Here is a 12,382-nt window from a genome sequence, read left to right as displayed (position 1 = left end):
GGTTACTAAAGATAACCCAAGAATAGAATACCCTGTAATAGTAGAATACCAATAGAATACCCTTGTCGTTGTTCCAGTCACTCTGTAAAAGACTTTTAAGAACATGCAAATCCTCTCTAATATTCCAGGCAATCATTAGACTTATCTTGATTGTTAGCACACTGAGGAAGATGAGGGTGTATCACAGTGCTGAGATTGCTTTGGGCCACTTTCTCATATGCTGCTGATTGCAGTCAGAAAGCCCCATCTAAGAGTAACATGATAAACTCACATATTCCGAGCCTTCAGATGCATTTCTCAAACCACCTTCTGAAATAAATACACCAGGAGTTGGAACCAACTCGGTGAATTACCCTGGCACTGTTAAAACTTGTTTCAAAGCTAAAGCATGGTGGCCATTCCAGGAAAGCCTATCAGAAAGCCTGGGAGTTCAGGCCAGCCAAGGCCTGTGGTGCTGCTCTGTGCATTTCAGCTCGCTGCAGGTTAAGAATTCTGCCTACTACTCTTCTGCTGGAAAGGTTTTGCCAACTCTGGGCTCATCTTCCAAACAGAGAGGATAGAGGAGGCAAAAGAAGAACCTGACAGTCCTCAGCTTGCTGCTTTTCTGGTTCAGGCATTGGGGAGATGCATATTGGCAAGGCTGGTCCTCAGTATGGATATCTCTGCCAATCCGTTGACCGTGTCTGAAAATATGTTTATGCTCTTTGTTTAGCTACAGTAGCAGAAAACTCGACTGCTTGCTGAAAAATGTCCTTAGGAAATTGGCTGAATACTTTTACTGTTAGCCTGTGATGGATTCACTGCTGCCAGGTGAGACTCATCCAGGTAGCCTGGCTTGGATGCCTCCGTGCTGTGCTGTAGTCAGAGTGACTCAGTGACCCTAAGGCTTCTACATCCTTCTGCTCTGAAAGCATCATTGTTACATGGGAAGAGGTGGTAAAAAAGAAATTGAACAAATTACAGGCACATAGAAGTTTTAAATGTTTGTGCACTCATGGTGGTGCTGCAGCAGGCAGCTGGTTTGTAGAAACTGGGTAGAACTGGTGGCAGCTCTCAGCAGATCACCTGTGATCTGCTCAGAGATCAAAGCAGTCGTGTAGAAATTTTACGAAAAATAATCAATATAACTAGGAGCTGCTGTTCAAATTTTTCCTTTTTCTTGATGTCACAAACTTAAATATATTTTCTAAAATATTGCAATCCTTCTAATAACTGAAGTCTATCTAAAAATCCATTTTTTTGTTTGTGGATCAAGCTATATTAGCCTTTCCCATAGAATGTTTTGAATTCTTCCTTTGTTCTCTCCCTTAACATTTCATGATTTGCAGTTCAGCATTATTATTAAGCCATTGTTTGAGTCCTTCAATGGGATGGTTTCCACAACAAGCCTTAAGGATCTGAATCAAACTGCAATGGCCTGGTTGGATCAACACTGTTCTCTTCCTGTTCTGAGGCCGAGTAAGTAGTGTTCCAACTAGTAGTAATTCCAGATCATGGTAAGTGAGACCATATATAATACTGCTTCTTGAAAGTCAGGGTAGGACAGAGAAAGCACGTGAGGCTGAATACCTTTTCAGTACCTTTTCATTGTTTCAGTGGAAAGATAAGAAGTTCTCCTACTATGACAGCACCTGATTGCAAGCCTAGCACTGAGGAGAAAAAGCTTACTAAACTTCTGAGTATAGATTCCAGAGTTTAAACAGACTCAAGCTGCATTTAAATTTTTAATACTCCACTCTAGTTGGAGTTATGTTTGGCAATGTGATTTGCCTCATTATAAAGCGAGAGGCTTCACAGATTTGTAGTTACCTTTGAAATGATCTCTGCGCATGATGCCTTGATCCTTTCCCCTTACGATTCAGCAAGTATTTATAGTTACAGTAGTTGTTGCCAAGTGATACTGTCTTTAGTAGGAGAGATTGGTGCTGTTTTAAAATGCAGTTAAAGTCCTAGATCTCCGTTTCTTGTTCTCTCAGCACAGTTCTTGCACTTTCCTGTTCCTTGCTGTTGCTGTGTATGCATGTGCGCGTGTTTTGTAGAAATATTCCCATAATTCTGTAGTACCTAACACCCTTGCTATATTTGTACACTCTTATGCATAGATTTGTTTGCAGTCAGATTAACAGTTTTTCGTAATACCTTTCTGATCTTTATTTTAGTGGTACTGAACACCCTTCGGCATCTAAGTACAACCACCTCAATTCTGTCGGATCCATCACGTCTGCCAGAGCAAGCCACTGAGGCCATTAACAAGATGAATAAAACAGCTGGTGAAACCTAACAACCAAAGACAATGAGTTGCTTATACAAGGTGTGGAGAACCTGCCAGTCTAAGCAGCCTGGTGAGTCTCCTTTCAGCTGATGCACTTTAGAAAGAATTCTCTCCATCATCCAAGACATTGTCCAGGGCATTTGACTTTGCCTCGGGATATGTGGAAGTATGATGTAACGTTGTCATAACATCATGTTTTGATTCCTCTTCAGTGCTGTGCTCTACTCCGTTAAGTGAGAACACCAAGCTCAGGTATATTAAGCAGGTTTGAGTCCTGCAGGCAGCAATATATCTCCATCAATGCAGCATGCATCTATATGCAACAAACATCTTTCTATAAAGCAGCTTCAAGTAGTAATTTCTCTGAAGTGTAAATCTTGTACACCAAGGAATGATCTCTTAAAGGGAAATACACTTTTGATTTCATGAAACAAAATGTGCTTTTTATTTTGTTTTCAGGTGTTCAGGTCCATTTGTTTTACTTGAACAGTAAAAGTTGTTAAACAGGATCATATTAAAAACCAAAGGAGAAGTAAAGTCCATCAGTGATGTCAACTCATGACAAAATACTAGAATTAAAATCTCAGGCTGTATATTGTGTATTTTTATTTTAATAAGTGTATCATTTACATATGATCAGTTTCAAGGCACGCTTTATTTCCTAGCAAATGAAGTAGCTTATTTTTATTATTTTTCCTAAGTTAGCCATTGCAAATGAGTAGCAGGCTGTGCAGTAAGTGCAAGAGAGTGGTTTTAGTTTCTGTAGATTCTGCAATTACAATAGAAACAAGAAATTCATATCCAGTTTATCTGCAAACTCTGTTCTTGCACTCTGCGTAGTTGAGCTGACTTCCTCATAAAATGCACTCATATAAAGCACATCCATAGATAAATATAGTAATGTTTCAGAGACAGGAATTGAGTTTGTAATGTTAGGAAATTGGCTTTTATGATTTCTCAGAAATTTTACCAAACCACGTGGACTTTCAATCTGTTCTTAATTTCTTTGTCTTTTTTGCATATTCTTTCTGCTTTCTATCTGAAAAACCTGAAGGATTTGGCCAAAGTTGTTTGTCTGTAGTAGCAAGGTTATGTTCAACATGGATTTTAAAACACATCTTGTTTAAAATCTGAAATACTGCATTACAGTTTTCTGTGACAATCTCCACTAATATAACCCTTTGCTGCAGATGAGCTTAGTCTTATTACAGCGATGGCATTGTGTCCATCATTAAGCAGCACTGGGACATTTATTCAAGCCCTTTGTGCTTTGGGCTGGAATAATCCTACGACCCTTCTAGTTCCACTCCTTACTTGATCCCAATTCTTAGGAGATACGCAAACTGTGGATAACACTACCCTGGTACCTCCCATGAGTAGTTTTCTTCCAGTTTCAAAAGCAGGCTGTCTGGAGGTGATTAGCAGGTGGTCACACTCCTAAAATGAGAAACAGCCAAAACATACAGACATTGCATGTTCTGAAAGGGGGTCACTAGGTTCCCTTGCTGGGATGTAGGTTTTTTACTGCATTGTCCCCAATCATCCCCACTTGGTGGACTAAACTTTTAAAAAGCAGCAATAGGTTTGGAGGATGGGGGTAGGGGTTCTTTCTTCCTTGTTCTGAGATTATGCAAATAACGATTTTCTTTGAAACATTCACTTGTGTGTGAGCAGGGCTTGTAGCAAGAAGAAAGCTTGAAGGGTTAGCACCAGGAACTGCTGCTTCCTGAGCAGAGGGACTGTGAGTTGTGGAGCTGAGGGGGCTGAAAGGGGCTGTTGGAGGAAGGAACCTAAGGGAAGACAGACAAAATGGCATGACCTGAGCACCAACATGCCTTTCTGCAGTTGTACAGAAAAACGAGGAGGTGTGCTGCTCTGGCCCTTGCATCAAATCTCACAAATCGTTTGGAGTTTGTGCTACATATGAAAACCTGTGTCCCTGTGACACAATCAGCAAAAATACAGGCCTCAGCTAAGGAATGGTTTGTTGAGATAGTGTATAAAGGTTGTCATAGTAATTAAACAGTGAGTGGTTTTTATAGGGGGATCCATATCCAGATGTTTCATAGATAGTATTTTAATAAAATGAGCAATATTCTTGGGGATGCATCCAAATAAAGTGTTGAATAAAAGATTTTTTTTTTTTTCCTTTTTTGTTATCAGTGCTTTAATTCTCCCATTTTTATTGCTGATCTTGAACTTATTCTAGTAAAGCCTTTTAACACTGTGATAAGCTGGGTAGTGTCCCTCAAATTCTTCTTTATTGGATTATCTTTCTGAGATGCCTAGATATCTACATGCATATTTGCATGTTAAAAATGTATATCTAATTTTATAGAAAGAAATCAGTAGGCAAATTGTCCAGGAACAGACCTCCCTGTGTTTTTGCTGTGTGTCTAAGATGAACACTTTCTGTAATGCCTGCTCTGCAGTGCAGCCTCCTGCTTGTCATGCAGGAATTGTGCCTGGTTCTTACTATATTCTTAACCATGTATCACTGTGTTGCAGCTGAAGTTGCACTAGCATCTATGAAATGAGATCAAAATGTTTTATCACAAGCAAAGTGCACTACAGGCATGCTTCAAAGCCCAGGGAAGTCTGCTGACTTCTAAGCTTAGATCCCAGCATCTCCCATCTCATGGACTGCATTAGAAGCTAAAAGGGACCTTAAAGGAACAGGGACGGGTAATATGATAGAGCTGCTTAAAATTTTGCTCATTAAGTTTTGATATGGATGTGGATGGAAAAATCATTGTGCTCATTTCACAATGAGCTAGTTGCAGTTGGAGGGAAAGTGCTTGCTTTAATAACTTTTGATGGAGAAATGATATCACGGCACATCTTTACTACATGAAGATTTGTAGCCTTTTAGGAAAAAAAAATAAGACAAAGATTTCTTACTTAGTCAAGAATGGAAGAAAGCGTGGGAGGGGAGGAAAGGTAAAGTGAAAAGACACTTTCCACATAGGGCATTTCCCAGAAGTGATCTGGCTTATCTTTGAAGCAGTGATTCAGTGTGTTTTTGCCACCCTTTTGCAAATAAGAATTCTCTTCCTAACCTCACCTCACCTCACAACTTCGTGATTTCACTTCAATAGGAAACACAGGAGGAGGAGGAGGTATATTGTATCTCACCTCTGCACTGTAGAAGTACTGAGGATTGCTATTGGTATGAAAAGAAATCAGCCACATATATATTAATTCCTGTCTTGGTTTATGCTTTGTTGTATATTTGAACTCTGTAGTGTGTTTCTTCCTCGTCCACTGAGGAGTTCAAATAATATATTTCTTTAGAATACAGAAACCACTTCAAACCACTTCCACCCTAATTTAAGCAGTCTAATTTCCTCTGTCTCACCAAAGTAAACTTATGCAAACAAAACACACTGTGCCTCTAGCCTAGAGAGAACATCAGGTACTGCACGTCCATCTCCAGTGAATTGGTGCTGGACTTTTGAAATCTCATGTAATCAAATGGAAGTCATCCTCAGTCAAATCCAATTCACTTGGCTCAGTAAAGGAGTTGCTGAATTAAATATTATGACCTGTGATATATGCAAGGTCAATTTGAGATTCTCTGGTGGCTCCTTCTGACCTTGAATTCTATTAATATATGGTAGATGTACATTCCCCCCCCCCAGTTTTAGAGAACTTGTGCATTATCTGGTGTGGTTTTCTTAGACTTGTATGGTCCCTGTTAACAAGAGAGTTAACAAGGGGGAGTGAAAAACTGAATCCAGGAGCAAGCTAAAATTGAGAGAATTAAAGGAATAGAAGGGATGGAGACAAGTCCATGCTTTATCTTGACAATGTGATCTCTGCACAAAACCAAAGGATTCTTGCTTAATACTGATTGACCCCTTTGGCAAGTTCTTTCATGCTTTGCCAGATCCTTAGAGAAGCTTTCCTTGAAGGGAGATTTGCTAGAACATTTCCATCTGTGCCTTACATCCTGGGGTCCTGTGCACATCTAATGTGTCCTGAGTCAGACATTCTTTCCGCTAATATGATGATATGTGGAAAATTCAATGAAGTGACAAAGTGGGGCTTCCCTGGGGTTTGGGTGTGTATTTTATTTGCGTGATGTTACTGTGATTCCTTATAACTGAGATTGTAAAAGTTGTAAGTATGTGAAAAAAGTTGTCTTTCCTGCTGACTCTTTCCTGCTGACTTCATTATGTTCTTCCCCTCCCGTCTATGCATGTGTGTGCACATACGTGTACACACACACACACACACACACACACGCAGTCATTCCAGAAGTTGTTTCACAGATTCTCAGTCAAATGCAAATGCATGAATCTCTAAATCTGGATGGCTTGGAAAGGCAAAGGACTATCAGACTACTTTGGGAAGTAGCATCTTAGATAAGGAGTTACTCGTTCTATTTTGTATCCTCAGGTTTTTTACATTCCTGTGTGTGTGTGCATGCACACATAGTAGAGATGAGGGGGCAGGTAAGTTAAGTTTTATTTGTTTTTAAAGTCTAGAACTCCACAAGAACAGACTAAAGAGAGGGAAGCTCACTGCGAAACCAGTGACACAATACTTTAGTAGCCCAGATTACTTGGAAGCATTTTTTTTTTTTTTGTATTTCTGAATTGGACAATTCTTGCCTTGGTGTAGCCAACTAAAAGATACTGCTCAAAATAAGAGGAATTGTCAGTGATTTTGACTTTTTTTCTCATTTTTTGTTCCTGAGCATTATTAGGCAAAATTAGCAAAATTATTGTTTGTTATATAAGAAACAGCCCAAGATGAAAAGGCTAATGACCCCTGGTGTAGGTGCTTTAGGAATTCAGTCATACCCATCCCAGAGAGCCCTGTGTCACTGCTGATGACTTGCAGGAGGTCTTTAGATTTGTACATTCAGGTTTTGTTTTTTGAGGGGTTTATTGTATGGGGTCCCAACACTGTTTCTACAACATTAATTAAAGGCCTCAAGTTTCCTTTTGTTTCATTCTTGGATGATTTTCATGCTCTTTTGATGTGTTAGAGCAGAAGCAGTAGCCCAGAGTTGTAGACTGATCTGTAAAACTTGATTCAGTTACAAACACACCCTAGGTGTATAATAGAATGGCTTTGTAGGCATTATCTGAACTGCTTTTATATCTAAATTTTTCCAATATGAATAAGCTTTTTGAGACAGAAAAAATCAATGTAAGGAGCGATCCTCTTAATTAACAATACAGTGAATGAATTGCTCCTTTTCATCTTCTAACAATGTATTTAAATGTATTTTAAGTGAACGGAGTTGATTTTTGTTGTAAAAAGCTTGGAGGTATGAGGACTTCGGGTTGTGCTCTTGCTTTGCCTAGGTTTCCTGTTCTGTTGCATGACACAACTTCTGTTGTGCTGTTGATATGTAGCACTTTTCAAGTAGGTCTATTAAATTGTGCAATGCATTTTTTTTTATATTTACAACCAAAACAATAAAGGTTATTTTTTTGAAGAAACTGGCTGTAATGTCTTTATTTTCAAACTGGAAGTTGGCTTGAAGGTGAGGAGATAGTGAGTAGAACTCTTCCAGGTTCACCCACCAGGACCAGCACCTCCCATCCCTTGCGCAGCTCTAGGAGGTGACAGGAACTCATTTCTTAACTGGCAGTGCTGAAGTCACCCCTTGGGATCCTTGTGTTTGGCTCTCCCTTTGCAAGGCCTGCGTCCTCTGTTGAGCTTCTGAAGCTTGGACTCCATTTTCAAGAGAGTTGATGCCCCTTGGGCCCTTCTCAGCTCTAAGTGCCAGCTTGCTCTGGACTCAGCTGGAGCTTACCAGTGATTTACCTTCTCTCATGCCTCAGCCACCAGGCTATATGTGCTCTGTGCTGAGTGTTCCCTGTCTCACTAAAGTCAGTGTTAGCCAAGCGTGCAAAAACTGAGTATCTGTGCTCTACAGTCAGCTCTGCTCCCTTTGTCCAAAGCAAGTTAGAGACGGGGAATGAACAGGCTGGGTGCAGTACCACCTCCACAAGCCCAGTCTGCAGAGTGCACACCTTTCTTCATCCTGAGTAACAAATCCAATCTCCTGGATTTGTCAGCCTGCTGTTTCATATTTTACATGATACAATTTTCCAAATGTCTTGAGGTTCTGGTGTGTTCTTAGAGCAAGCAGATTCTTACTATTAATTGTATTCAGCACAGTAGTCTGGGAGAGCTCTTCTGACAAAACTAATGCTGGACAAGATGCTGGACACAGATCTTCTTTTCCATACCTGATTTTAACTTGCAGGCTAGTGATTCAAAGGTAGCCCTGGAACTTGTCCAAGCAAGATAAAACTCTTAAGCCTGTAGGGGCTCCGTGAATACCTTGAGCTCAATGGTAGTATTTTCTCTCAGGCTTGGATTTAGGCCTCCTGGTTGATATGGTGCCTGGGTAGAGGAGTCGACAGAGCAGTGCTGTGAGTAGATAACATGGTATTCTAGAATCAGTGTCAGTGTTAGACATATATAGAGCTACTTCAGTCTGTTTAAAAAAAACACAACAAACAATGTTTCACTTTTGCCTTTAATGACTGAATAAGCTGTTTCAGTTCTCTGTGCTTCGGCTGACACCTCATTGGCATATTGGGTTTCCCTGTGTCCAGTGGAAGCAGTGTTGGGTGACTGAGGCTCTAGTTAAAGTGAAAGGTACTAAATGAGTCAAAAAAGAGATTTCTATTTAAAAATCATTGCTTGAGAGTTGATGTTGATTAATCTTGTGCTTGCAGTTCGTGGCTTTGACCTAATACAGCTTGTGAGAACTTTCAATGAGTCAGATCTGTGGTCTGAGGGTCTCTCCGGGAGTGGGTAGAGCATTTTTCTGACTCTATTTGCATTTAATTTTTTTTTAATATCTTTAACTTGATCTCACAGAAAGCATTTTGGTAGGAGAAGGCAGTGACAAAGTGCTCTCTAAACAGCTATAAAGCAGCCCTTTAGCCTGACATCACTCAGCTGAACGTACAAATGTCTGTGTTGCTGCAGCGATACTATCAAACCTCACTGGGAGGAAGCTGTGGCTGGAGAGCACTGTTGCTTTACCACTGATTTTATGGTGATTTCAGAGAGGTTGGCATGACTCTAGCTGATGTGCCAGAAGAGTGTAATTGAAATGGTTTTTTCCTGTGGCTCATTCTTGAACCGTGCAAAAAGTGGACCTATGGTTGCTCTTTGCAAATTACTCCAAATGGAATAAGTGCCGTAAGGTAACTGGCACGTCAATGGGCCAACAGTCGGGGCCCCTCTTTGTATGTGCTGACATCCCATGTATTTTTCCAAAAGTGTGTGGAAATCCAGCCCTGGCAGAGTTTTCTTTCTCCCAGCACTAGCTGAATCTCTTGTAAAATGAGAAAATCCCAACGTTGTGCAGTAGTGCTTTCCCCCCTCCTTTTTCTGACTTGTATTTACTCTCTTGAGCTGTCCTAGGGCTTTTCTCATCAAAGAGGACTTCCGCTGAGCGTGTTCATCAGCAGGAGGTGTACAGATGGTGAGTACCTGGGTGACAGGGAAGTTCCCGGTATGCTTACACTACAAGACGGCCCTGTTATCACCTGGAGAGATGTTTAACATGTTCCTATCTTGGAACGAGGTGTGTGTACTACAAACCCAGACCTGAGCATCGCAAAACGGAAACACACCCACAGAAGGTTGGGCCCCTTCGCCTCCCTCAGTGCTGCTGCTTCCTTCCCTTCTGAGGCTCCTTAGAAAGTCGATCCATGACTCCCTCAGCTCAACTGCTCATTCCTGCGCCTTGTCCTGGTAGGGCTTGAAACCAACAGCTTCACGTTGACTCATGATAAACAGGGAACCACTTGTCAGGAAAAAAATGTGTATGACCACCTCATCATCACAGCAGAGATGCAGCATGTGGTACCAGTGTATCCCCTAACTTGTGGCCTGCCAGGGCTGAGAAGGATTCGGGGTCTGAATCTGCTGCCCCGGGGAAGGTACAAACTTGCAGTTCTCACACTGAGCCCCAGCAGTCTCATCCTGCCAGGAGTGACTGGGATGAGCCTTGCTCTGTGCAGATGCTTGTGCCATCCTTGGAGCCACTCTGGGCTTCAGATTCAGCTCTTGAGCTCTCTGCTGCAGGCCTGGACTGCAGAGGTCCTCTGAATCTCCTGAGAAGGAAGCCACAAACACAACCCAGCAGTACAGCTAGTGTTGGCTCTCAAGTGTCCTCTTTCCTGTTTACTCCGCGCTCAGTCACCTGATACGTGACCCTAACCTATTTTATTTCCCTCCCTTTTCTTAACCTGTCTGATATTCTCAAAAGAAACAGAAAGAGCTCCTCAGAGAAGGAGCCTTTGTACCCGGCCGGGGTTGGTGGGGAACCAACCGTGCTGGGGTAGACAGACCAAGGCGCAGTAGGCGAGCAGCCCCACAACTACAGGCTGCTTGCAGGACCCAAACAAGCTGTATCTAACTATTTGCCATAGGATCCTGCAGAAATTAGCTGAATGCAGACCTCAGAAATGCTTTGCAGATGCACAACGTGACGCAATTGTATCAGACCGTCTGCAATCGCTGTTTCAGAGGGAGTGTCTCGCCTGCGTGTGCACCTACACCCTCACCCTGACTCCTCTTAGCAGTGATCATCGCCTCCTGGCCTCAGCCTTTGGAGTTTGATGTGCAGGTACCAGCCAGTCTGACCGCCTTGCTGCGTCCCGGCACTCCTGGCAAAGCGCTGCTCTCTTTCAAGTACGTGCAAGGGGAGCAGCAGTTTGTCACAGCTTTGCAGAAGCTCCCAAGGTGAGTTGTGTCTTTGGGGCTGGCAGTGTACCGCTTCATGCACCGTAGGGAAGAACAACGCTCTCCATTTTTCAGGTCACTCTTCCTTGCCTGTCACATGAACAGGAGCAGCCAGTCTGACTCACTTTAAAATTTTCTTTGAGCCTCAGGCAAATCAGTTTCCCTTTCCAAGGAAAACCCTTTCTTTGCTCATTTAGCTCTTTAGATACTCAGAAGGTGAAAGAAAAGGCGTATGCCTCAGAGGAAACCACAGGGAGTGACTCTGTGTAATCCTCTGGTTCAGCAAAATTTAGGTCATTTGCATCAACCATAGGAAAGGGTGACGTCTAAGTCCTCAGGATCTTGATGCTTCCCTGCTCACAGTGGTTTGGTGGCCCTTGCTGGTAAGGTCAGCAGATGTTGCTTCTGCCCAGGGGGTAAGCACATCCTTAGACAGGAATCCTTTTACATTCCTTCTTCCTCCAGCCCTGAAAAATTGAGGCTGGGATTGCGCCTCTTGGACCCGGAGAAAGTTGTTAGACCCCGGACCAAGCAGGGAAACGTGTGAGGGTGCCCCAGGCATCAGGGCGTCCCCGCTGCTCACGCTGAGACTTCCAGGGCTCGTTGGTGTCGTTCTGATCAAGAAGAACTCATGAGCAAAACCCCGCCGGCTCCGCAGGCGCGCCTGCGGGGCTGGCCCCGTCCCGAAGAACCCCCGCAGGAGCCGGGGAGGTCACCGGCCCCCCGGGCGCCGGAGGCCCTGCGGGGAGGCTGGCGGGGCCGGGCCGGTGCCGAGCCGCCCCGCTGGGGCTGCCCGCGGGCGCCGCGGGGACGGGGGCGTGTGTAAGTAACGTCAGGTCTGGAAGTGATGCTAACGCTTGGGATGACTTGAAATTTGTACAATGACTTAGACTAGAAATATTATTTATTATTGACCAGCCCAATAGTGGGGAGAATAAGGAATTGGTAAGAGCTAAAGGAAGAACAAGGCTGTGACAGGCCAGTTGCTCCTAGACCAAAGCCCATTTGAGCGGCTCTGCCGTGTTACCAGCTTCAGGAGCATTAACCGACTCGGGCACATTTTGGGTCTGGTGCTTGTGCCTGAGCGAAACCCAGTAAAAAGACAACCCAGCAGTATAAGTTTTGTTTCATCTCATTTTAATTAAATTCGTTTTTATCCACAGGTATAGTGACGGAAAGCATGAATAAAACCATTCATTTACTAAATAGGAAATACACCATTCATCTCTCTGAGCAATAAAATATAAAACTCTGAATAAATACATGGAAGCTATGTAACTGCTTAAATAGATTTATAAAAAAAGGTATTGCATAGAATCATAAATACAAAGTGTATTCACTAGCAAAAAAAGAGAAGTACAAAACCAGTCTACTGACAGC

The 12,382-nt window shown here is 42.7% G+C and overlaps 1 protein-coding gene across 6 annotated transcripts in view; it reads left to right on the top strand.

The window, feature by feature from the left end:
• The window catches only part of MLXIP (MLX interacting protein), a 55,335-nt gene extending 44,517 nt beyond the window's left edge, over positions 1 to 10,818 (top strand). For 3 of the 6 annotated variants that reach the window (XM_062589995.1, XM_062589994.1, XM_062589996.1), the window contains 2 exons: positions 1,329 to 1,458; positions 2,160 to 7,728. In XM_062589995.1, the coding sequence (XP_062445979.1) occupies positions 1,329 to 1,458; positions 2,160 to 2,281 (252 nt within the window). In that variant the 3' untranslated portion in view covers positions 2,282 to 7,728. Of the gene's footprint in view, positions 1 to 1,328; positions 1,459 to 2,159; positions 7,729 to 9,667; positions 9,721 to 10,786 lie in introns of those variants that run through there. The other 3 variants (XR_009960154.1, XR_009960153.1, XR_009960155.1) reach the window with 3 other exon arrangements.
• The last annotated feature ends 1,564 nt before the right edge of the window (positions 10,819 to 12,382 follow it).

This window comes from Rhea pennata, chromosome 17, assembly GCF_028389875.1.
Source record: "Rhea pennata isolate bPtePen1 chromosome 17, bPtePen1.pri, whole genome shotgun sequence".
Lineage (NCBI taxonomy): Eukaryota > Metazoa > Chordata > Aves > Rheiformes > Rheidae > Rhea > Rhea pennata.
The sequence above is the reverse complement of the archived record's forward strand: the minus strand, read 5'-3'. Positions and strand labels throughout refer to the sequence as shown.